Source organism: Motacilla alba, chromosome 1 (assembly GCF_015832195.1).
Source record: "Motacilla alba alba isolate MOTALB_02 chromosome 1, Motacilla_alba_V1.0_pri, whole genome shotgun sequence".
NCBI lineage: Eukaryota > Metazoa > Chordata > Aves > Passeriformes > Motacillidae > Motacilla > Motacilla alba.
In genome coordinates, this window is record NC_052016.1 from 25,908,219 (window position 1) to 25,935,416 (window position 27,198).

At 35.0% G+C, this 27,198-nt stretch overlaps 1 protein-coding gene across 28 annotated transcripts in view; it reads right to left on the reverse strand.

Annotated features, from left to right (window-relative positions):
- LOC119698358 (ABI family member 3 binding protein) overlaps nt 1-27,198 on the reverse strand; it is a 136,719-nt gene that overhangs the window by 91,580 nt on the left and 17,941 nt on the right. For all 28 annotated transcript variants that reach the window (XM_038132366.1, XM_038132042.1, XM_038131342.1 and 25 more), the window contains exons 2-6: nt 24,189-24,368; nt 15,664-15,732; nt 13,510-13,642; nt 4,245-4,426; nt 1,988-2,049 (exon numbers count right to left, since the gene is read on the reverse strand). In XM_038132366.1, coding sequence (XP_037988294.1) covers nt 1,988-2,049; nt 4,245-4,426; nt 13,510-13,642; nt 15,664-15,732; nt 24,189-24,368 — 626 coding nt within the window. The remainder of the gene's footprint in view (nt 1-1,987; nt 2,050-4,244; nt 4,427-13,509; nt 13,643-15,663; nt 15,733-24,188; nt 24,369-27,198) is intronic.

A 27,198-nucleotide genomic window follows, 5' to 3' on the forward strand; every position in this document is an offset into this window, starting at 1 on the left:
TCAAGATATTTCTGTGGAGGGTGATAAAGCAGTACTGCTCTGGAGCTGAGCCCTGTGAAGATCATAAAAAAGACTAGATGTTGGCTCTAGTCCTCCTTTCATACTTGAGCTGTGCAAATATTTGGAGAACTGTTTTAGCTCATTTTCTCAGGACTTCTCCTGCAGAAATAGAATCCCTACTTGCACAGAAGCAGCATAACAGTCAGGGTTCTGGAACACAGGGTTTGCTAAGAGGAGCAAACGAACTCAGCTTGCACTCCATAGCCCAGAATGAATTCCCTGATCTTGGGCTGTGCAACTTAAAAGATGCTCGTGGAACCAAGGGGAAGAACAGTAAAGTTGACTTCATCAACATAATGAGATGAGCACCCTCCTGAATATCTAACCAACTGGATTTATATTACTCACAAATAAAACCTTTTCTCGTGAACTCAAGACATAAGTATATTTCCAATAATGTAAGCATTCCAGTGATCTAACTGTATGTTATGCAATTATTGAAGTATTACTGCCCTAAATGAATGGACATGGCCTCAAGTTGCACTGGGGAGGTTTAGATCAGATATAAGGAAAATTCATTTTCACAGAAAGGGGTGCCAAGCATTAGAAATGACTGCCCAGGGAAACAGCAGGGAAATCAACATGCCTGGAAGTGTTATAAAATACATGGATACAGCACTTGAGGACATGGTTTAATGGTAAACATGGTAGTGGTGCTGGGTTAGCAGTTGGACTTGAGGAACTTCAAGATCTTTTCTAACTTAATTGATTCTATGATTCTGTGCACACCTAACTATTCCTAGAAGGAAATGTATTTAATGAACCATGATTTCATTCCTGAAGGAATTCCAGGTCTGATAATTACAGACCATTTATAATATTCTGAAATATGAAAAACAAACAATGAGAAAATATGCATTACCACTTCCTACCATGAAAACATTTGGAAAATCTTAGACAGAAGAGAATTGTGACAAATGGGTTATTCTTTTGTAATAATTACCACTCATGAGTTAAGTCTCTAAAATATCTAAAGTAAGAGGGATTTCTACAACTTTTCTCGGGAAGTTATCCCATAGTCTGCCTTAGGGATAGTAACCTAAAAAGAAGCAGAACAAAAAAAATCCTCCAGAAGATGAGATGCGTAAAACTGCACTTTGATGAAAAAACAAGCAAAGGAAATATGAATAAATCAGTTTAATCTCATAGTAGAACTGGTAATGCTAAGAAGTTATGACTTAAATGTCTATTTTTCACTGTATTAAAACCCACTAGCTGGTTTGATCTAGAGAGCCTTCATTTATGCTTCAGCTCTTGGAAGAAAAAAAAATCTGGGTACATTAATCCATAAACAAATGAAATCCATCCATGCTTGTTTAAGTATGTTTATGGAAAAAGTCAAGAGAGGGGGGAAAAAAAAAAATCTTTACTTATAAAAATCAAATTTTTAAAATAAAATAGTAAAAATTCTACCATGCCACATAAAAGGATTTAATGGACAGCCTAGAAAACTTGATTAAATTGCCCTTGCCAGCTTCCTCTGGTTCTGCAAACACTTGCCTCACATATGGGAACTATCAGTAAATTCAGTGGGATGACTAATTTAGAAAACCTGAGTATATACAAAATTACTCTATAAAATCACATCACCATGTTATTCCAAAGTTAACTATCACAACAAATATCACGGTTTAACAAACCTGACTTCTACAAAGGAATAAGCAACTTCTAAGTTTTGAATCTACAGATGGAAACCATCAGATTTATCTTAGAGAGGTTGGAGTAAGTGTATGTAATCATCTCAGTTCTCAATTATTTTGCCCATCAACACATTTAAACATTTTCCATACAGTGCATTTAACAGATTGTTTTCTATATTGGCAGTTTGTGGCCTTGATAATTTCTTTCTCACTGAACACTAACAGAGAATAAAAAATTTGATCATATGAAACACAAATCAGCTTAAAAAAGAGACTGTTTTGCATACCTGTGTTTGGGAATTGGGTACCAACTTGTACATATTCTGGAGTTGTCCATTTACTTTTTTACCTGTTTTGACAGAAAGACAAATAAATTCATATAAATATTTTTTGTTTTGTCCAAAGCAAAGCAAATCAACAACCTTTTATTTGTCAGTGTGGAAAGTTGGAAGGTAAATTAAATGCCTGTATAAAAACACATCATGGAAAACTTTTTTTTTGTCCTGTGTCTCCAGATCCATTAATACATCTGCAAGGCCTTCTCTTCATGTTTTGACAGCAAGGAAATGAAATCTATTCTTCTTGTTTTGTTTATCTCAGTGTATCAACAAGCCCCCAGATTCAAACTCTGAATTGTTTTCTCTTAAGTTTTCCACTTAGTTTTTAGTATTAGAAGTTTCTTGTGATGCAGCTGTTGAGTAAGTCAAGAAAGTCCTGTTCAGCACCTACTCTATTCTAGCATGCTGCTTCAAACTTTCTCTGTATCTTCCACCTTTACACTTTTCTGCTAGCCTTCCAACAATGGATGTGCAAACAAGAGTCAAGCTACATGTTATCATATTTTTTCAAATTCCATCCAAAACAGATGAGAAGTAGAAAAAAAAATTCAACTCTGAAGAAATATCAATTGAGATACATTTGAGTTGGAAACAAGTCTTTGAAAGTGCTTGATACTTCTAAATAACATGACTTACTATTGGCCTAAAGTCAAGGGAAAAGTGACAGAAGTTTCTCAATGAATTCATAAGAAAATCATGGCAAGACAGTCTGAAATAAGCTACTTTCATCTCTCCTGAAAAAAATCACTTAAATAAATGCTGAACTTTTGCCATGCCTTTCATGTGTTTTCAAATCATGAATTAAAAGCAGATTCTCCTCCCAACCCCTCCCAACATGTTTAGTATATAACAAAAATTTGGCCTGTGGATTCAACAAATCCAGGAACATGCAAAAGAACTTTCAGTTTCTAGTAATTGATATATTCTTCAGTGGAAAAAAGAACATTTACAGTGAAGTATGTTTGGTTTAGGTTGAGATGCTTCTTCTATATGAGAAGAACTTGATACAAACCAAGAAATTAGCACAGAAAATAAATGTCTGTTTGTGTTGATTGATAAAATTTACAGGCATCTGGTTGTACCTTTATTATAAATATACACTCTCTGTTTACTGCCCATTTTCTGTATCTACCTGCTATACACTAAAAATATGAAAGGCTTGAATTCGAAAGTGCTGACAATTTTCCCATTATAAGATTCTTTATCAGTAGACCAGAATGTAGACGTGCAGGGTAATTACAAACTCCAGGGATTTAGCTGCTGCAGAAGCATCCACTGAATACACAAGTCTACATTGCAGATAAAAGAAATCTTAGGTAAATAGAATAGGAACTCTTAGAAGAAATAATCTTTCAACCAAACTCAATGGGTCTCCATAAACTTATAAGAATGATTCTCCTGACCTATTAAAATGTAAAATGTCTGTAAGAAACAGCAGTTAGAAATACATTATATAGAAAGATAAAATTTGGTGATGTTTTCATCAGTCTTGAACAAGTAATAAACTATAAACATTTTGCACTCATCACTCCCTCTTATTCTAAGTGCTGAAATACATTGCATCACTTGCTCTACAGATGACTTTAAGATGTTTGAAATGTAGAAAAAAACAGAAAAAACCACTTGGTAAGATACCCGTAAGGTGCAAAGCAGAGCTTTTTGTGAATCAGGTATAGGAAAAGGCTAGCACCATTATCCTCTTTAAGCGATGGTATAGTAATTACTTTATTCTGGACTGCTAGAACAGCTCTATGGACACTGGGCAGATGCTTCAAAGTTACAGCTTTGTAATTTATAATTGAGGCAAACAATGGATTAGTTGGATGATAGTTGATGGATTAGTTCATTACTTCATCATCTTATTATTCATGACCTAAGGAAAAAGCTTAGAATCCAGTCAGAAGTATAATTATTCATATTCAACACTTGATGTGTATCTGTACTAAACACTATTAGAATTCTATCAACCTGCAGCAGATCCTCTATTTGCCATGAAAAGACAACACCTTTCAGAAGACTAGGTGGCAGTTTTTCAAAACCAAAATAATTCAAGTTTCAGCAATTCAGAAGAGAATTGTTAGGGGATAATGGATGCCATTTAAGCAATAAAAACTTGATTAGTAGCTTACTCTAATTAATACCATAATAGTTTAAAAAATACTGTCAAAATCAGCAGCTATTTCATTAACTATTGTCAAATACTTACTAGAGAGAACTGTCTTATGATTCAAAGTCTTGCTCCAAATACTATCCTCTGCATTGTCTTTAACTCCAAATTCATAAGGTGTGTTTGGCTTCAGATTGTCAATCACTGTCTCTGTAGCTGGGCAGAGCTGAAAAACCCATTTCTTGTCTTTACCTTTTTCTCTGTAGCGAACTGTATAGAACCTGCTCAAGGGAAAAAAAAATAGATCTACACAAAGGAATTCACTACAACATTTTTTGTGAGAAAATAATAATAGTAGTAATAATAATAATAATAATAATGTTCTATTGTTCTTGTTCTTTCTGGCTCTTTATGGGCACCAAATATCAGAAAAGCCAGATTTATTCCATATATGTACCCCATCATATAGACCCTGACATTAGGAATATTGTACAAAGAGCAAAAGGACAGTCTCCTTATTCACAAACACCTATTGTATGCAAGGTTTTAACCACAAGGTGTAAACTCATTGTCAAGCAGTTCCTGTAATTTCAACATATGCTAGAACCAGTCAATTGAATCATGAGTCTGCTAGTCAGGAAGCCTCTAATGATTTCTCAAAATCATCTATATCCATCCAGTGAAAGGTGTTCCCATCAAAATTAGTCCAAAAGCCTTCTCCAGGGAAGACCAGTAATATCTGTTGTTTGTATAATACATTCCTCATTCAGAGATCCCATTATGTATTGCCCCCACTTCAAACAAAAAAATAAACCAAGACATGACTTCCAGCAGTTTAAATCAATAACATGATGAATGCTAACAGATTGTGAAACTAGGAAACATTTCTACAGAAATTGCCCAATTCTGTCAAGGAGCACCACCCTGAAAAAGCATGACTGCAATGTTAACCAATCAAAAAAAGGCAGAGGAAATGGTGAGAGCGCCAGCACAAGAACTCCCCTGCTGACCATAGTCTCATTTTCAACATACGTGCTGAATCACTACCAGAATAGAGTGGACACTTCTTTTCTTGGAAAAGCAAATCTCAGAGACATTTGGCAACTTTTTAATCCAAGTATTACTGAAAACTGTTATGCATAACATAAAAAACTCATATCCATCATCCATATCTATACCATATTTACATCATCTGAAAAGGGCCGAATTCAGTCCAATTGTATTTTGCCATACTTAAACAGAACAACTTAATGCTTGCAAATCAAGGTTGTGAGATTTATTACAGGCATTATACAGACAATTATGTAGAGACAAAGGAATCTCTTCCTTAAAAAAAAAACCCAAACCAACCAAAAAAAAGGTTCTGAAAAACAACTGAAAAAGTTTCAAAAGTACAGACTATAATTACTTAGTGGACCAAACAGCCAATTCATAAAGCTGCTTCTGCTGAAGTTACAGAAGAGAGTTTTCAGAGTACATTTTACATGAAATGTGACTGTTGAGTGGACAGAAATTCCTACTTCACTATTAAAACACAACCTAAGACCAGGCAAGTGTCACTCATGGAAAATATTTCTATACACAATGGTTCACTTTGTTTACAAATTTTATCTCATAACTGTCAAATTTGCTTTCTTGGCACCAAAAATATAGATTCTCCTGGTAAACCAGGAGCTACAATTCAGCTCATTCAGGTACTTCACCAGGTTCAAAGATCAATATTTATGTTGGCTCACATAACTTCATTAACTGTACTACTTTGTGTTCAAAAGAAGATATAGTCTAACTTAAAACTTGGAAAGAAAAAAAACAGTAAGAAAAAAAAAAAGACAGAAAATGAGTGAATATCCTCTCTCAGTTCCAGGACTACCAAGTAATAATCTGCGTCCTTACTTCTGTGGGCTGTGATCTAATCAAATGTCAAATAATAGACCTAATTGTCAGTTAAACTGACAAAGAACATTTTAAAAAATCAATTATTGGCAACATTAAAAGAAGGAAAAATTCTTCTCCTTTATCCTCTTAATCTATTTGTATGTAGTCACGAGACAGCAATCAACAGGAGAAGCTTATTTGAACTCCCTGTCACTGTCTTGCAAAGGATGTAACTTTAATATAAACAAATTCAATCTTCAACACAAATGCCTCTTACTGGACCCCATACAGTCTTTTCATGAGGGATTTGGAATAAGTATAGACAGACACCAGATGTGAATTCAAGTAGTCACCTTCTTCCCTTGCCTGAAAGAGGAATTTTCACTGGTTTTCATCTTCATCCTTACCTTTTCCTACCTATTTTAATCCAATGGGATAGAAAGTGTTTGTATGTGATGGAAAAAAAAAGAGTATACTGTTTCAGTTCAGTTATTGAACAATCTAAAAGAACAGCTGCATGAGAAACAAGGAGAAAAAAAACACTGTAAACCTTGCTGATAATGAACAGGCTTTTAAGTGGCCGCCCCCACTTGCTTCTAGTGGACAAAATGTTCTACTTTTTAATGCTGTCTTCACACCTGGAAATTTCTTCACTCTAATGTAAATTAAAATACTAAGAACATATGCACAACAAAAAAAAGGCCCCATCTTTCACTTAAATTCAAGACTATTATAAAATCTGAAAAGAAGATTTTCATAATTGTGCCAAACTATGCCATTAGAAAGAAAGGGAAACATACAGCACAGAAGAAATGTGCTCTTAACTGCAAGATTTCCAAGCCTATAAAAACTTCACCAAGGATATAATTATTTCAATGGAAACTTGCCATAGTGAGTACTAAAAACATTGACTGTGATGACAGAATTTCCTCAATCATTTCAATAAAAAGCTATAAAAATGAAGTTCCATTTAAGATTTTGCAGGTCCCAATCATTTGACTATTAAAAATACCTAAATATCTATATGTGCTTTTGGGGAAATGCAATCATTTGTTTATAGAGTAAAAAATTCAGAAATGCCAAATTTCGTCATCAAAGAACAACTCATTGTTAAACCAGACCAAAAACCTGCCAAATAAAATGCAATTTCAGTGTCTGTCTGAGAACACTGTACTGATTGAATATCGTTGTAATTTTAATTTCTCCTTTTTTCAAACCTTTCTTTCATAAAAAATACAAAATCAAACAGTCAACACATATAATTGAAGACATGAATAAGCAGTAAGATCCAGTCACCACTCACATCTATCAATCCCCTTGTGGCAGTGACATACATGCACAAAATGAGTGCAGCTGGCTGAACTGGAAACATTCAGCAAAACATCTTCATAGATCCCCTCCACAACAACATAAGGCAGGCTGAAATAGAGTGCTGTCAGACTCACATAGAAGCAAAAGCTACACTTTTGCTCTGTGAGGTAAGAAAAGGAAAAACTGATTGCTCACCACGGGGTCCTAACAGCTAATACATTGTGGAATGCTCCCAGGAATGTTATTCCACCTGTGAATACTGGTTTGATGTTTCCGCAAGGAGATGGCACACCCGGCTACACTTGGTGAGAAATTGTTTCAATCTAGATTCTCAGCAGGTATAAAGACCTAACAATATTTAAGTTAATGTAACATTTCATTTTGATTAATTGATTTGTTATGTGTTTTGGTGGGGGACATTTTATCAGAAAAATGTTTATTGAATACTCTTGTATTTATATTTACAATAAATATTATTACAACAAATGATTGAGTGGGTTACTCTGTTTCTCTGCCAGCTAGCACTCTATAAAACATTAGAGCTCTTTTGTCAAACTCCATTAAAATTAGTACCTCCCTCTCTCCCACTAACAGGCAATGCTTCACTCATTTGAAAATACCACCAATGAGGCCACCCTAGGAAGCGTAGAAAAACTTTACCTCCTGCTTTTTTACTAGACAGCTAAAACTCCAACAATTTAAAACAAAAGCTGTCATAAGCAGGTGAGAGGTTTTGTTGCACTCAGAAATAATCTCTGTAATAATCAGGAAAAAAAAAAAGCAAAATCAGCCACAGTAGAGGAATAAAGAGCCTACATTCATCAAGAGAGCCTCTCTCCATATACATTTGTGCAAAATCATGGAATGTTTAGTGTCTACATTCTTGAAACGCGGTATCTTTGATGATATTTTTACTTTGCTTGCCTCCACATAAGACTTACATAAAATGTGATGGCAGAAATAAAATAAGTGAGACCAAATTCATCATTTAAAGGAAGCCACAAGTGCACAGGATTACTCCTAGGCCAACCGCTGCAGTGATTACTGTAGCTGCAGAGTCAATGTAAAAGATGCTGTAACAACCTGATACAGAAGGTTGTTTCTCTTCTATCTTCAGCTTACAAAGTTTGTTTTTGAAAAGCTCTACAATGACAAGGCAGTACTCAGTTTAGAGACAGCATTTTTGTTGCACTAGAAATTAGAATAAAATGACCATTTTAAAGAAAGCACAGGAGGTTTTTGCTTTTGAGATGAAGCAAACCTTATCTACTGTTAAAAGAAGAATTCTAGGATGGACAGGCAAGACATTAAGTTTTCATCTATCAGTGTGAGTGATCCTGTTTAGCCAAGAATTCCAGCAGAATTTTTCCATTTTTTAACCACATCTAATTTCAGCCAGATTCCCAGAACATGCTTGCACAGTCAAATATTCACACACAAAAATTAGATACTGGAAATCTTTAAGGCAGATGGTTTTGTGAGATTTCAAGACTAGGTCAGTTTGTATAAATATCATGGATTTATTTGGAATCAGGTCCCAACCAAAACTCCAAACAATTTAATCATGACTATTTTAGTCACACGTAACACTAAACAAACAATTAAGCCTTGGAGATATAATAACATTCCAGCTCTATGATTTTGTGTTGGCAGAGAATAGATTATAAAGCTCATTTCTTTTTTGTTCACAGAAATGTAATCAGAATTTTTTAAGAGACTATCAGCATACCAGGTATTTATTTATTTATAGTTAGACTTCATTAGAAGTGCGGCATCCATTTAATGCTAGAAAGCAATAAAAGAAATGGTTTGAACTATGATGTTTCATACACTGAGTGTTGCACAAATTGACCCATGAAGTTGATTATAGTGTTTCCTTTTTTACTGCTAAGTTTACTTTAAAGTAACAGATACTGGCACGTATGAAAAATGGAAAGAATGACACCAGTGATGGTTACCAGCTAGGTTTGCAAAGCACTTTCTAATTTAGTTTTGACTCTTACATGATCTCTAAAATTCACTTCTTCTACTTAAAACTTTTAGTATAATGACTGAAATGAAGAGTGAGAGGCTCTGAAAAAGGAGAGACTGAACAGCAACAAATCATTCCAGTTTAAACAAGCTTTTAGCATGTACTCCCACAGCAGCAACTCAAAAGCATCTGAAACTCAAGGAGTATATTTGCTGCTGTATGTTTTCCTTTAAGAAATTCTGCTATGTTTAAAATCCATTTTGTATTACACTTGCAACGTAAACTATGACTTAGTTGGCAGTTGCATAATGATAGAAGTTTGTAAATAGGCACAGGAAGAGATAGGCACATTTCTTTCTGAATTTCAGATTTTTAAAACCCTACTTCTACGTATTGTACAACAAAAAGACACATTTCTTTCTGAATTTCAGATTTTTAAAACCCTACTTCTACGTATTGTACAACAAAAAGACTAAGTATGGACTCTTCCCTGGTTTTCCCTCACTGCGTTTCTTACATTTTTTTTCAGCATCAGATAAAAACAAAATAAAACACAAAATCTCTGCTACTTGCAAGTATGACATTAGGACATTTAAATCACAGGCAAATCAATTAAAAATGCCAATGTGAAATTGTCACAGCATTAAACTAAAAAAATACATACCTTCAGGTTTTAAATTCCTATTTTTGCATGTACCTGAAAGTGTGTTTGCTTTTCTATACAATCCACTCAATAGAATATGATATTTTACTGTATCTATAAACTCTGCTTTAATCTAACATGGAAAATAATGGGCTTTGATCCATCCCCTGACTTTTCTCCCTAAAGAATTGAAAGTCGAAGTCCATCTTTTTCAACCCCCAGCTACAGAGGTGTTCTAACCAAAGCAAATACAAAGAAAGAAAAATCTACAGAGTATTCTCTCTTTTTCAGACCTGGAAGGAGAGTAAATGAAGCCCCAGTACTTTTATTTTGACAGATCTGTCCACTAATATTTGCTGGAACACAGCTAGGCAGAGAGGAAACAAACCTCTTACTCTCTTGGAAATGATCAAAAGAGGAACTGAACAGGGCTGTGCAGCAGGATATCGGGACTTTGCCATCTTCCTTCATCAACTGTCTTCCACTGGTGTCAGAAAGCAGAGGATGCTGAGAAAGGTTCCACCAACTGTGCTTTCTGGTGTTATGTAGTTTTCATCAGTTACATAAAACTAATCACTTGAGTTTTTTTACTTGGATATTTTTGGTTTATTTTAAATTCTAGTGGTAAGGGTCTGATGAGAGATAATAGTCACTTCAACAATGCTTCAAAATTTCGCCTTCAATTTTTGGTCCACAAAAATGGCAGTGTATACTTATGTTTCAACAAGGCATTAGCATCTGAGGTTATCTTGAGGGAAATATGTAGCACTCTATTGGCTTATGCTCTTAATCTCTAGGGAGTTAAGCCAAAAGAATGGTTTCTTGAAAAATGCCACAGTAAATTTTTTTCATTGGAGTTTCTTAAAAATCTCATAGATAAAGAAGACCACTATGTTCCTTGATGAAGCAAGCAGTAATTTCACTGAAGCAGTAAAAGATATCAAGGCTCTTTGAGAATATGGCACCTCTTACTCCAAATTCATTTGCTCACAAAACCAGATCTTCCAAGGAATATCCCACTGAGGTCAAACTTGCACTAGAGAAAATCTTGGCCAGCAGAACTGTGCTACTCCATGTGGTTTCTATCTTCTGACTCAGTAACATATTGAAATAACTTTTATCATGCAACACTTGTACAAAAACCTAACATCCCACATGGAGATGGTAAAATCTGTGGCTGAGAACAGTGACTCCATTTCAGGTCATCGAGAGTTACAAATTTAAAACTTGGTGGGATATTGACGGACAGAATTGAGTTAAGAGGTCCTGACTGCTATGGACTGCCAATGCCAAAGGTTAGAGGTTAGTCACTAACAGCAATCTTGAGGATGGTTAACAGTCACAATAAGGAGACTATGCCAGATGAAAAATCATCAAGCCAGGTAGATTGCCCCTGAAATAGACTGAAATTTCAGTGAATCTGTTGCTGGCTTTTTAAGTCTTGTACTTCTATCACAACACTAACTTGCAAAGAATGGGCTGCTTCCTATTTTTTTCTTATGTACTTAATCAACAGTCATTCAAATTATTATAATAAATTAATAGTTTTTCTTCTACACACAGACTAGAATTATATATGGATCTAATCTCTTCTAAAATTCTAGAAATACACACCATGGTCACATGGACAACTGTTGTCATAGTTTATACAAATCACAAGCACTTTGGTCAAGTAAAGGTAAAACTAATAAGAGCACCACCTAAGTGTCTTTTTTTTTTTCTTCATTAACTTCCTTCTTATGGTTGATTGTAAAACAGAAATCTGGTTATAGGTATATACCTATCTTTGATAAGATCATTTGTAACTTCATATAAATGTTTTTAAACTAGCTACTCCTGTCAGACAATACTTCACTAAAATGTGCACTTTAATTCCTGAGAGGAGGAATACCTCAGAAAATATTCTAAACATAGCAAGACACTAGTAGCACATTGCCCTAACTGAAAAACTATGTTAAAAACTTGTTCCAACTTTGAGTCAATGAATGCCCAAAAAAGAAAATTCATCTACTGAGGAGAAAACACAGAATTGATAAAGTCATGGTGGTGGATACCATTTGCCTTGAATTTCCAGGTGGAATAATACAGGATATAGGCTTCTCCTGAAATGTTCTTCATTCCCACTGCACAATGGCTGCTGCAACACTGGTGCTGACACATCACATTAAGATAAATTCCTTGGTAAAAATGGTGCTAAAACCACTACATTAGAACACTTTTACAAGCTCATACAAGATCAGCTCATTTCTCCAGTTTTGCACAGTAGAAAAATATTTGCTTCCTCCTTTACTGAAAGAGCAAAATCTAAGCTTTAACCAACTTTTATTTCTATTGAAGAAACATCCACTCAAATTTCATCCTTGGACATTTACTAACATTCCATAACTGTTTCCTAATAAGCATTAACATTATTTTTCAATAGTGTTTGAAATTCTGGTTGGTGATGAAGATCCAAATTTTTTTCATGAGAAATTTAGGATCAGTCCTTTTATGAGGTATGAAACTTATGTAAAGCTATGAAAAAAGTCATCCTGGCTAAATGGGATGTGTTTTTTAACACAGCCTATGTTTGACATCCAGTTTAATCATGTCAGCTAGAGTTTTCTTATGAACACCAGAGTAAGAAAAGTCAAGTCTAAATTAGCTCCAAATTTGACAAATATTAGACAAGTAAAAGAAATGTTTTGAATCATAAAAAAAAAGAGAACATTTAAAACTCAAAAGATAACAGTTGCAAAACAGATGTAGATGCATCCCATGGGTTCACAAAGTTTCTTTTTAGTTTTACAAAACACTGCTGAGTAGAATAGAGCTTCACACAAAGTAAATGAAAGTAAAAATATTCTACTGCCATCAAGGAAGAATATAAAGAGAAACACAAGTAGGGAAAACATCTGCATTAGCAATTTAAATAACTTTATTCATCTACAGAGGGTTGACTAAACCATAATTTTGCACTTAATTGAGAAGCTCTTCTGCACTATGACTTCTCTTGAAATTGCTACTTGGTGAGCCTTCCTGAGTTTCTCACCTACTGCACCACCCAGTAAATGCCAAAAATATTGACATAGAAGAGACCCCTTTTTACTTACAACAGAAAATGACTGAAAGCTGTACTGTATCAGTTTTAGTGATAAGACAAAATAAAGAAAACAAAAATCAAACGGTGTTAAAACAAGGCATCATTCCCCGACCTCAGAACAACAAAAGACTTCTTTTACACTTTTTCTGTCAACTCTAAAGTAAAATATTTCCTGTGATTTAACAAAGTTTCAGTTGGTTCAGATACAAATGAAGGTCAAGCCAAGGCCATTAGTTTAAGAACAGAGGATCCAGTGTGAAATAGCAAGATTTGTAATTCAGTGTGTAGACCTCTCATTAAAGTTGCTGTCAAGTAAAGATTTGCAAAGCACTAGTGTGAACAAATGAAAAAACTGGCTTCACATACAGAACTATAGTTTACAACACTTTAATTTTTACTGTAAAAGTTATGTTAATCACAGCAGAGAGCTGCCCTGAGTGAACTCATGGTAGTAATAAAGCCCATCCTTTTCTGTTGTTACCTGTCACTAGCACAGTTACTTGTTGCTGTCCAGTCATGTTGAGGATTGACTAGGATGCCCCAAGAGAGAAACACAGAGGTTGGGGTGAGAGTGCCAACCACCAGCTGCAGAGGCTTCTGTGTCTTGTTCCGACCTACACAGGAAACATATAAAGTTAATTTCTCTCTCCTGCATTATGCAAAGGAAAGTTTTTGCATATGGATAATTAAGTAAATGAAGATCTCTTCTAAGCTTGAAAGGAAAGGTGCAACAGTTCTCTAATTTTCATGGTCATTATTTCTAACATATGATTCACAAAAGTGGCAGCGTCCATGGTCACTTTTTCAACCTAACATTCCAGTTAAAACTAGTTTTTGAAAATGGCCATTTGGTGGTTTAAGTACACTTAGTATAAGAATACGCTATAGGTAGATTAAATTTAAAAATCTGGCTACCTTGGACTATATCACAGAAGAGTGATGTAGTCCAAGACGGAGTCTTGGAAGAAGAGTCCAGGACATTAGAAAGCCTCCATGGATGTGATAAAAATAGAAAGTTCTTGGCAGGTTTCTCAGTAACACTGCAAATATATCTACACATAATAAATATTTTCTAGAGCATTCTTAAGAGTAAAATTAAATGTACAAAAGTTCTTTTGCTTTTAACTGCAGGCAGATCTGAATCAGTGTCTGTATCTGCAGGAACTTTCTCCTTTAATTACCGACTATTTTGAAATCAGGTTTTGTATGATACTGAACTTTTAGCTTTGCCATGTATAAAGGAGTACAGTTCTTGTGGGAAAAAAGAACTTAAAGAAAGTTTAAAAGCTAATAGTAGGAAATAAACAAATTATGTAGAGGCTCTATTTTGAACCTGTTGTTTATGGACTACTACAGGCCTAAGGAGAATCTCTGGTGTTTGAAAGATGATTGACAATAGGAAATCAATATATTCTTTACATCACATTACATGCTTCAAAAATCTAAAGGATCTGTACCTCCTCAAAACATACAGGTGACCAACATTTCCTGAAAATTTATAAGCCACTGATCTAAAGGGTTTTTTTCTCACTGTTGTGAACCATATTTGACTAACTTTCTACTCATGCCTTTCAACCCTATTACCTCTTCACTTAACCAGCCCCAGTGACAGCCTGTTTTCTATTTTCAACCAATACATGTGTGTACATTTAGAAATGTTAACTGTGTTGGTTTTAACTTTATGTTGATGATGAATATGTTGCTACTAAACCTATGTTAAAAACCAACATATATATGTTGCATCTGAAGGGTAAATCACTTCCCAAAATCTTTCTAGACATATTGTGTTATACCTGGCAAAGAGCAAGAAAAAGTTTATCCCAATCATTACCAGGAGTTAGGAAAAAAAATAAATCATCCAAAGATCATAGAATAATTTGGGTTGGAAGGGACTTTTAAGGACCTTCTAGTCCAAGTCCCCTGCCAGGAGCAAGGACATTTTCAATGGGATCAGGTTTCTCAGACGTGATCTATCCAACCTGACCTTGAGTGCTTCCAGAGATGGTCACGAGTTTATTTTTTATAACAGTCCAGTCATCCTGCAAGAAGTCTCCACATTAAAGTACAGAATTAAGTCTCCATATTAAAGTAAGGAATTCAGAATTAACAATATTAATGACATAAGGTCTTATAGAAAGACTTTGAAACAGATGAAAACAAAATTCAGATTTCTACTCTGCCATGTGTAGATTCAGCTGGAAATATCACTTTCTGTAACTTCTCTCATTAGCAAACTTAGTAGTAGATTTATACAGAGACAGACACACACTACCATTTTCCAGTGAGGAACTAAGAGCATTAACATGTCTATGGATGAAGGAATCCTTATTTGTAGTTTGGGAAGGATAACTTTAATGTCTTTAAACACCAGAAATTAGCACTCTAAATTTGTAAGCATTCTCATTTGGAAGTACTTTATGCAAAAAAAATCTTTAGGTACATCTTCATTTTTTTGAGCACTGTGTGTGTGGTTACTGACTAGGAAACGCTGTCCTACATTTTACCTTTCCACGTATGGAATTTGTGCATCCCAGTGAAACGCCAAGAGGTAGAAACATCTTTTCAGAGAAACCTAGCACAGGGGTCTGTTTTCTTTCAAATATTTTAAGAAAGAGATGCAGTAATATTAAAATACCTGAACAAGATTTCTTGTTATTTGAAACACGTGCTGGTCTTACTGAAACCAAATACCGTGGTTCTGCATCTGCAAATGAATGAAAAAGGAATTAGTACGGATGTGCTATTTATTTGAAAAAGAGATTAATCCGAAATTAATAAGGAAAAGTCAAATAGTCAGTGAATTCTTGACACATTGTCCAATCTTCATGATCTTTAGGCTGTTTTCTTTAAAATTCATTGAGATCAAAATAATAAATGATTTGATTAAAACAAGGTTGAGATATTTATTTTAGTTTGGGGAATTCCTCTTCAAGAATAAGATTTTCCCTTACACTTAAAACCAGATGTCAGAGATTTCTGCCCTTCTTAATTATTTAAAACTAAGCTCTATTCCCTCTTAACTGCAACATGAGAGAAGTTGTCTTAGGAGATTCCAGCAAGATATCCGCGGGCAGAATTTGGCTCACTCTCTACTGACCAAAATTATTTTTACTATAGCTTTTAAAAAACAGGATTACACTACATAGAATTCTAATTCCGGTTCAGATACATTTATCTAAATGTATAAGTATAAATAAGAGACTGAATTTCCTGTGTATTTCAGTGTAATAGGCACCTTGAATTCTACCAACTAAACAGAACTGCTAAGAAATCATTCATTTTTCTCTTACACTCAGATTTCTGTAAAGAGAGAGAAAGAAAAGCAGTACCAAAAAAACCAAAAGCTTGCTGTACTACTGAAAAGGTTCTGCCAGTGTGGGGAAAACCACTCTAACTTAACTTCTCTGATTCTGTGCACCTAAAGCAATGGAAACCCATACTATGGATGTATTTTAATTGTTTAATTAGTCTTTTTAAATGGGTTTCATCTGCACCAAAAAATCAAGATAAGCATTGAAAACAGCTGATCAAAGCAGTGTGGAAAAAAGAATTAGTTAAAAAAGGAACCCTAAAGTGCAAATACATCTCCATTTACAAAAAATGTTTTTTAATATTTAGAGGGGTACACAAGCGTGGGAGCTGTGTAACCACTCAGATATTTTTGTTTTGAGACTCAAAAATAGAAATAAGCAACACTTTAAAATAATTTGGTTTCCCTGTATTATAAACCCAGTTTTCTGCTCTGCATTTATGCCCACTTGTGAGACGTTATAACTCTCACAAAGTATTCAACAAGATTATTTTAAAGCATGACCTTGAAAGTTTGAGAACTACAAAGCCAGTCTTCAAAAGTAAAAATTTATGGGTTTACCAGTAAAATGTCCAAAAATTGTGAAAGAAAATTATTAAAATACTCTGAAACAGTTTTTCCCTGCTCTATAAATGGAAAAATTAATTCTGGCTGAAATCTGAAATTACTTGTGTAGCAGTATAGAAATAGACTAACTGCTAAACAAAATACGGCAATACACAAAGGCTGTTAATGCCTCACTGGACATCTCAGCTACAAAAACTGGCAGTTTTCAGGTGTTTTCGTTCTGTGACTAAGTGTTCTCTGTTAAAATACTTTGTGTTATATGCTGTTCATTAAGCTTTATTTTGGTGAGTTTAACAAATGTTGCCTTAATAAAGAATACAACACATTCCCATTTTCCAGAGAATTCATGTCTCTTCTGACTGTAATACAACCTACAAAAGGAAGTATTTAGGAAAACAGGCTGAGACTAGATGTTGACAGAGGGCTGTTAGAGAAGAGCCAGGTTTAAAAAGTACCACTTCTTTAGAACCACTGAACTTAAGACAATATTATGATCATTATACCTGAAATCAGAAAATGAATTTGTTAAACAAATCTATTCAATACCTGGGATGCAACAATAAATTTCTGTACTGTGTTTAAGCTATATCTTAATTTCGAAATATGATTCTGTGATTCTTGAGCAGAACTACCCATGCTACTATATAGATGTTAAGAGTAGAGCAACTGTAATTTAAGTTAAATTCACTAGTTTGATGCACAGTACCAAAGCATTATGCATGGACAGGAGGACACATGCCTTGAAATGCTTTTATTCTGAGCAGATATACATTCTGTATGCAAGACACATGAAATTAAAAAATGCAGAAAGCTTTTTAAATATCATGTTGAGCCCTGACTCATTAGAATTGGGAGTTCTTTCTTAGTCTTCCACTGCAAATCAACATTTCTTTTAGTAAGTTCAGAAGACTACTGAGTTTCTTCACTGATTCAGTCTTCTTGCTGAGAAATATGACTATCAGTCATCATCACAATGCTGAAATCATCTGATGCTACTACGACCCAATTCATTTTTAGGGCGTTCAAACATTGCCTCACCCATGTATTAAATTCTGTCAAGTTACAGGAAATATTTCATGATAATCTGTGTTCTTTTATGATGCCTATATATTCATAATCCATTCCACAGATCCATGTCTATAAGAAGCAGGAATCTTGGGGAGAGGTGAGTAACACAGCAGAAGAAAATGAAAATTCCGCAGAATACCAGAACTTAAAAAAACCCCATAAATTGCACTAATTCATATAATGCTTAAGAGATAAATTGCTGAAATAGGAGGTAGGTAGGAAAATGTGATAGTCAGTCATAAAAATATGGATCTTTGACTGGATGTAATTATGATTCACAGACTAGATCAGCTAGTTGCATGAAAATATATTTAAGAAGAGAAGCTTGTTTGAAAAATAAAATTATAACCTCAAGTAAACTACACCACGGAGTACAGACAATCCTGTTTGCAACTAAATATTTCTTATTTTCTTTGAACTGTATTTAGTAAGAAAAGGATAGTTATGTAATTAAGCTCAATGTTGAAATGACCTTAAGATGCCAGTCTGGATACAGATGCATGAATCCAGCATCTGCCTCCAAGAATCATTTCAATATTAATCAGTATATAACAGAGACATATATGATAAAGATGCAAAATATAGATCTGTCTGTCTCCCATCTGTGAGGATCCACAATCTCATAAATGAAGGATCCCTACAAAACAATGCAAGCTTTAACAAGCTAAGTTTGAGATACATTTGCAAATTTCCTATGAAAATCTTAGTAGCTCCTTGATGCCTACCACATTCTTGGAGGGCTGCTGCTCTAAGACCACTTGTTTGAATCTATTACTGTCTAACCCCCTTTACTAAGGCTAGAACAACAAATATCTTGGCTAAGAACTCCTTTCAGATCAGAAATAAAGTCCAAAGAGTGACCACTTTCAATTCTTTAACCACAAAATACTCTAGAAAAATGCCCACATGTACCAGAAAAGTGCTCCTCCATAAATTCATGCCTAATTATTAGTGGTGTAATTCCCCAAACACAGGCTATTATATTAAAAAATAAAATTATTAAAAGAATAAAGCTTCTATTACCTACCTTAACAGTTTATGAAGACAACTAGAATGTAACAAAAATACATGCCACTGACATATCAGATTAACAAAGCAGAGCTCTTACTTTCACATGCCATGAGCTAGGCTATTAAATCAGTGGCAGCAGGCAACTAACAGGCACTACAAAATGCTGGGAAATTCTGCTTCTGTTCAAGCACACTATTCAGAGCCCAGCCAAGATGCACTTGCAAGCAAAACAATGTAAGTATGAACTGACTGATGAACTTAGAATAAATCTTAAAGTAGTGTTACAAATGCATCATTAGAATTCATGGACCACTGGATTCAGAAATCAAAACAAACTATTTTTTTTGCTTCAGGCTGCAAGCCCTTAATCTGTATTTAGGGACTGCTAAAGATTTACCATGGAATGTTGTTAAAGGCAAATTTGCAGGAAGAGGAGGATGGAAAGTAGTGTAGTGTAACAAGCATGGGAGAAGACAGAAAAGTGGGACAAAGAGGCTGGCTTGTATGAACACCTGGACAGCTGCTGGACACCTCCAGCTCCTCCCTTCCACTAGGCTCTGCTAGCATTAGCAATGAGAACCTGCTTTCTGGTAAGTTAGCAGGAGGCAACATAATGCTGAATTAACATTCACGTTATTTGGCATCTTGAAAAGCATGCAGGTATAATACAACTGCCAGTTTCTGGTAACTGATAAGAAACTGCACAGCAAGATCTTTTAGCTAAGCACTGCTCTAGCACAGATCCCTGAATTACACTTTCTAAAATGTGCTCAAGGTGGTACTAGAACCCTCTCATATACATACATAAACACGAAATTCACACAACACTTACTGGCATTGTTATGAAGCAGGATTACCATGACATGCTCCTCCTACAATGTACAATGTTGTACAAGGAAAGAAAAAGAAAAAGCATTGCCCAACTTTGAGCTGGTTTTAGAAACTGAAAGGGAAAATAATTTTGTTCATTCTGTTAAGTAATTGCTGTTCATTCTTGCAAAAATTTCCTGTCTCCACCCAACTTTTTGGGTTTCTCCAACAGTATCAACAATTTCTAGGAGGCTGGCTTGCAGTCTTTCTAGCCAAGTTAGAAAAGACTAACACAAATATCTTAAGCAAATACTTTCTTTACAAGTCAGGAAGACTGAAAAAATTAAGATAAAGTTTTAAGTCAAGCCCAGAGCTTTTGGATGGGTCCATTCACCTTTCTTTTAGTCTAGCAGAATTAACATCATGATATCTTTGGACACTGAATAGCTTTCATGACCAAAAATCATGTTGTTTACTGTCATGTGAGCACACAAAGTACACTCAGCACAAACCACATCTGGTGTCCTGAAACAGAGGCATAATTCTTGGGAACAAACTTTGCTGCTGCCTTGTCATTGTCATTTCAGTATATTCAGAGCTATCTACTAGAGCATGAAGCTGCTCAAGACTTTGCTGCCAGCAGAAATTCATCACAAGTTCAGAAAAACCAACAGGATTCTTTTCTCTTTGCCCATGCCCCCTGCAGGCAGATCCCAATTTATTGATAATGTTATCCAATTACTGCCTCAATTACTATATAATTTGCAAAATGAAGGGAAAACAGATATTTTAAGATAAGAATTACTGCAGTGAGGTGCTGAATATTTTAATGGATGAAATGTAGGTCAATGTCACATGCACAAAATCATATATCTTTTCTGAAAATCCTAGGAAATGTCATGTCCTTAATAATTTCTTTAAAAATATATCCATCTATAGACCTGTAATTTTTTTCATTAATACATCTGCTGACTTCAAGCTTCCTGCTAAGAGGATCATAAAAGATGTGTGACCCAGCAGAAAAGCTGACAATAAATTTCATAACAATCTACACTGGGCATGTTGCCAATATGGAATTTGTGGTCCTTACAAATATATATTGTTGTGTATATTGTCATCTTCCACATTCCAGTTCCAACTGGGGACAATTATCCCAAACAGAGTATCGATTATGCTGCTCTGTAACAAAACCAGGGATGCTTAACTAAACCAAAGAAATGTAGAAATGTCTGCAAGGCACTTCATTCTACTTGTAGACCTACACTCTTTGTTAGAAAGGAGAAATTACATTTTAAAGGACTGATGCATTTTAAGAAGGGAATAATGACTTATATGTGAGGTCTGTGTGTTTTTTTGCATTAGCCTAACACATAAATTAATGCTTTTTTTTAGTAGTAGTCTACAGCTGATTGTGTATCTGCATGACTTTTTCTTAAAAATTTTCACAGAATAAACAATTTTAATTCTACCAGAACAAGATCCACTTTCATGGATCCTCCATTTTCCTGGATCTAACATCTCTCCCAGGGGATTATATTCCACAGCATTGCTCCTTAATGCATTAGAAAAACATACATACCTTTTAGAGAGTAACAAATGCCCTTAAACGTCCATTTCTAATCTTGACCTTTCACTACAAACTAATTTAAGGTTGTGATCATAGTCCCTAAATTGACCGGGAAAGGTTTCTCTTTCCATGAACCACTAAAACTGACAAGGGAGGAAGCACTAAATTGTATTAGTCTTGGTATAAATAGACCACAATAAATTTTCATATTCGGGAACCACTTCTTCCACATTCTGCTCAAAAAAAGCCTCACCTATCACTGTTCAGGGAAGCCTATAAACTCACCTGCCTTCTGTAAAATTCAGATAAGTCAAAGCATGAGAGGACCAAAAAGGAGTTCTCAGGACAAAAATGAATGTGTTTTTTTTTTTTGTATAAACCTAGTTGTTTTGACTGTGGAAAAATGTGTAGAGCACACTGAAGACTATTTTCAGAGTATGCAGTGGCACTTGGATCACTAGAATATCTAGAACATGGGATAGACAACCTTGAATATGAAATTGAAAAGTACATTGTTTCAATATGAAGATAACATACTAGGCCAGCTTCATCACATATGAGATGTACTAGGAGTACAAAGATAATCTGAGATTTTTCAGCAATAGGGTCTAGGAGGGTTATATCTTTGGCATACTTCTTGAGAGTATTTTTATTGTCCCTCTACAATACCTTGCTTTTTCTAAAATCAATATAAAGTGTATGCTAGAACTGAGGTCTCTGGCTGCCACAATAACTTGTAATCATTGTTCCTAGAATTGAGAACCATTCTGCAGTTCCTCCAGTTTCTGCCAGCAACTGATCGCTAAATATGGTGGGGAGAAGGGAGTGTGCTAGCAATCATCTCTGTCTTCATTTCTGCCACACAAGTCACTCTAAAGTAGAGCCAAAAGCACAACTGATGTTTATTGCTTTAGCTCGTGTTCCATACAAATTTGGAAAGCACAGTCAAAGCTGCAGCTTAATGTTGTGTTTAATATTTGTGAAATGGGAAAGATTATGCACTCTCTGCTTCCAATAAACAAGTACCCAAGGGATTCAATCTAACCCTAAATCTCTCAACTAAAAGCAACAGCTCCAATAAATGTACTGGTAATTGCCTCAAATAAATGTTTGCAACTTGAAGTACATATTGCTGATAACTTCTTTTACTCCTGTCTTTTCAAAGATGACATTTTTCTGAAAGTTAGAAATGCTTGTCTTGCTACCTACATTATGTTGCATTTTGCATGTTTAGTTACTGGACATTCAGAAGTCACAAGCACAGATTTATTGTCACAAGGAAACTAACAACTTCTATTAGCATGAGGGAGATAAAATTTTGATGCTATTCTCCTTTGAAATAATCATAAAGGAAGAGTATTCCTCAACATTTGTGCTCTTCTCTCTCCAGACACCCTACAGCAAATGGATATGCATATGGTCAGCGCTCTGATGCGCTGTGGAACTAAAGAAAGGTGCCTAGATTCCAGCCATTAACTGTTATGATTAAAGCTACAAAGTATCAATATACCTGAAATTCCAGGTGACCTTGAGCTTTCAGTTTTGCAAAACATTAGATATAAAAGCTTCTATTACATAAGGAGTGTAAATGATCTTACACAATGTTACATTCAGTCCTTTTCTTGCTCTTCCCTAAGACCTCAGAGTACCTGAAAAAATTAATCCTCAAAAATTAATCCTCACTACTCCTGCAACAGGCATTGTTATGCCTAATGCACAGTACACTACAGAAAATCCTGTACATCATTCTTAGTGAACTGATTCAAAAGTTACACATAGGATGAATTAGGAAAGCCAGACCCAGCTTAAGCGATGGTTATGAAGACAAACACTGGATGGGTGATAGAATCACAGAGAGAGCCCAGGAGTACCAACTCATGAAAAGGAAAGTTATCCTTTGCTACAGTGATCCTATCAGTCTCCAATATCTTAATTATTCTGTGTCTAACATCTCATTTTTTCAGTTTTTATTCTGCAGTTTTCAGCCTGGAGCAGACACCCACAATGGCCTTAACTGCACACGTCAAAAACATGGCAATTATTACTTCTATGCTCATGCATCCTTTCTTCCCCCTTGCTTTACACCAAGATCACAACGATTACAATGACGAGGGTAAATTGATTCATTTCAGGCTAGAAAAACTTAAAGAAATCAATAGGAAAATCCCTAGGGATTTAACAGATTTCTCAAAAGGTCAAATCCTGATAAATCTGTTTTAATAATTCATTCTTCCTTCTCCCTATTCCAGATAACAGGATACAGCATTCATGACATGGTTTAATCTCTTCCATAAAACATCTCATGGAATTCTATTGATAACTTCTGACATGGAAGTCAGAGGTTAATCTATAACATGTAATACTGGAGTAGATCCCTACCAGAAGAGGCACCATGTTGATATGTATGTTTCTGTCAAAAGGAATCAACCACACCATTCTCAAGACTCTTTAACTGCTTCTTCTATTGTTTGTTAAAAGCATGTACATTTTCCTAGTATTCTCCTTTACAGCTGCATCTTCAGGCAAACCATCCCATTTGATGTGTGATGTGTTCAAGTATAGTGCAGGCTCTCACTAAAACTAAAATCCCCAAAACAAATAAATACCAGTAAGCAACATTTCCAGACAAGAACTAGTTGCTCTCCTTGAAGGATCTGCTAATTCCACTTTCCACTGAAATTCTTGATAGCAACCTTAAACAAACACAAAGAAACCGTAAGCAACAACCCAATAAAACAAAAAATTAGGTGAACAGAAGGTTCAAATTCTCCTCAGTCTCTTCCCATAATTCATTACAACAACAGCATGCAAAGCAAATATGTCTTACCAAGTTCTGTTACATAGTTTTTTCCTTCTGAAGGTAAAGGAATGTACTGATTAGAAAAGAAGTTGCTTCCATAACCCAGGACAAAACCTTCTAGTTTGGTGCTTTGACTGGGTCGAAGATACCTCATGCAAACAGTGTCATCTGTCGCATTGATCTGAACCTTCAGACTCTGCCTTTTCACTGGGGAAAGAGTGAAAAAGAGGAGATCAGAATGCATTACCTTGCCATCACATATTCAGTAATGGAACATGACAACATAACAATATAGCACTGTTTAATTTGCTAATAGCATGCAACTGAAAAACTTCTTATAGGTGATGTCCCCTGGAAACACAATGTATTTATAAAAGTGAACTAACAGTCATGTATAATAGGGTTGCCAGCATGAATGTTTTTCCACTAGTTTAGCATTATCATTTGTTTTAACATTTACAATTGCAGTAGTAAAACCATGCATGAAGTAAGTGGAAAAAATGCAAGTGTTTTTTTCCTTTAAATGCAAGAGTTATAGTAATATTAGCCATATGTAGGATCCATAGGAGAGAAATGCACAAGTTTTTGGGTCGATTTTTTTTTTTTTGCTTCTTAATAGAAAATATGAAGTTGTAAAATTAGGTTAATCAGTTAATCACACTCAGAAATTATGTTAGAGGATAAACAGCAACTAGATCCAAATAAATCTTCTACAATTTTTTCCCCCAATGCTGGGCTGGAAATGTAATTTTGTATTTGGAATTACACCAGGACACCTAACTAACATAAATGCTTTACTCAAAACTACGAAGAAACTCTTTTTAAACATTCATTTTTATGCTTTCCAGGGGAACAGCACATAAAGTAAGAAACATCTTTTATATCCATCTGCAAAAATTTAACTTGTAGCAACAGAGAATGACTTCACAACAGAATAACTAAGGTTTTAGGCTACAAGTTGGTGTTTTGGCTTCTTCTTGGTGGGGTAAGGGAGGATTGGCTTTTCCTTTTTCCTTCCTTGGTATGTACACTTTTAATACTCCCTTGTTACTGTTAGGCCTATCATATTTTCAGAACTGTTGAATTGTTGGCTTTCCTCCAAACTTACAACACCAGCACTGGACTAGTACATTTTGTGTTGATATTTCTCCTCTCATTCTCAAAATATAAATTTTTATCCCCAGCAGATTTTCAGGCATCTGTTCAAATATGAGGGTTGAAATTAACTTATCAGGAAAACCCAGAATTTTGCAGATAATAATTTTGCTTCAGGAACTAAATCCTGAAGAACAACTATGAGATAAATGACAAATAACATATCATTGAATAATAGGATAGAGCGATACTTGAATAATAGGATACAGCGATACTAAACTTTTCTCTTTCCTTCCTTCCTTCCTTCCTTCCTTCCTTCCTTCCTGCCTGCCTTCCTGCCTTCCTTCCTTCCTGCCTTCCCTTCCTTTTTCTCTTCTTTGTCTCTTTTTCTCTCTCTCAGTAATTGCAGACTGCTATTCAAACTTTCTCTAGACAAGTACATACTGATTCTCTGGTATCACCCCAACATATCCCGCTTTTTTTAGAGAAATTCTAATGACTAGAGTTGCCAAGAGACCAAAACCTTTACTTTGTTTTAGTAGATGATTTGAGCATCTGCAGTTGTCTGCACACAGAATGTAAAGCCTTAAGCCAGCACTTTATGCCTCTTCCCTTTACAGAAAGAAGCGTACAAGCAAAATTGATGGAAAACATCTGCCTCCCTTCCTTTATCTAAAGACTGATCAAGAAAAATCATTCAGCCAGGAAACTGTCACAATTTTCCGAAGGCAACTCTGCCAGGTTCCAGAAGACTGCAAGGCTTCTAGAAAACTCAGTTCTCTGGCATTTTCAGCAGAGCAATACCTTCACGGGGAAAAGGGCTGCAGTGGCTACTAATCTCCATGACATCCTAGCTCATTTATTTTCAGTACACAAGACTGCTGAGGACGGGCAACTCTGAATATTGACAGGGCTCCAGACAGCACAAACCAGGAAGAAATAAGAACGCACTTGAAATAGCACAAACGGGCTTTATAAAGACTCTTTGTAAAAACTGGTAACAAAGTTTAGGAATATTATATCTGACTGACCATGAGCTACATCTGTTTAAATTATGGATTCTTCAAAAACCCGTTAAGCATTATTGAAGTGATGGTCTCCTGGTCTCTATTGAGTATTCATGTCTAAGAATAAAAGAAGACTTACAGAACTTAATTCAAATATGGTAATTTGATTTCCATAATAAATTTCTTAATCAGTCTCAAACATGAATTTGTAAACAAAAAATTAGAGAACATAAATTTAATTTTAAATTTAAAATAATTTAAACCATTTCCCCCCACAATTGTATCTATGTATCTCTGTTATATTTTACATCAATTTGAAGACTTAATTCTGTATCAAGATTATATTCAACTGGGTCTGATTTCAGTTAGATGGACACCGTTGTTTATTCATAAGCAGTTAATTATAGTGACAAAGAGTCTTGATTTTATTAAAGCCTTAAAACCCTCAGTCAGGTTTCTGCAATTATAAAGCTTAAATGGGATCCCAAAACAGTAGTAGCTTTGATATAATACCCTTTAGACCTCTTTTTTATAGCTAGCATATCAAAACCACCAAGAGAGCTTTTAAAATCAAAGACAGTTCTAGCAGAAAATAAACAGGAACAATATATTTTTTTTTAAAAAGCGAGTAAGGCAGGAATGAAGAAAAGGAGATGCACTTGAAATTTAAAAAATAAATCCTTGTCCTCACCACCCTGTCTTAACAGGGCAGGTCATTTTCCTCTAATTTACTTTTAAGCACAGTGATGGCAAAAAGTATTGCAGAGTCCCTGTATAGTTTAGGAAAAAAAAAGTTATGAAAAAATTATTTAGGTTGGAAAAGACCATCAAGATCATCAAGTTCTACCATAAACCCAGAACTGTCAAGTCCACCACTAAACCATGTCCCCAAGTGCCACATCTAGTCTGTTCTAATGTTTCATGTTTTGGTGAAG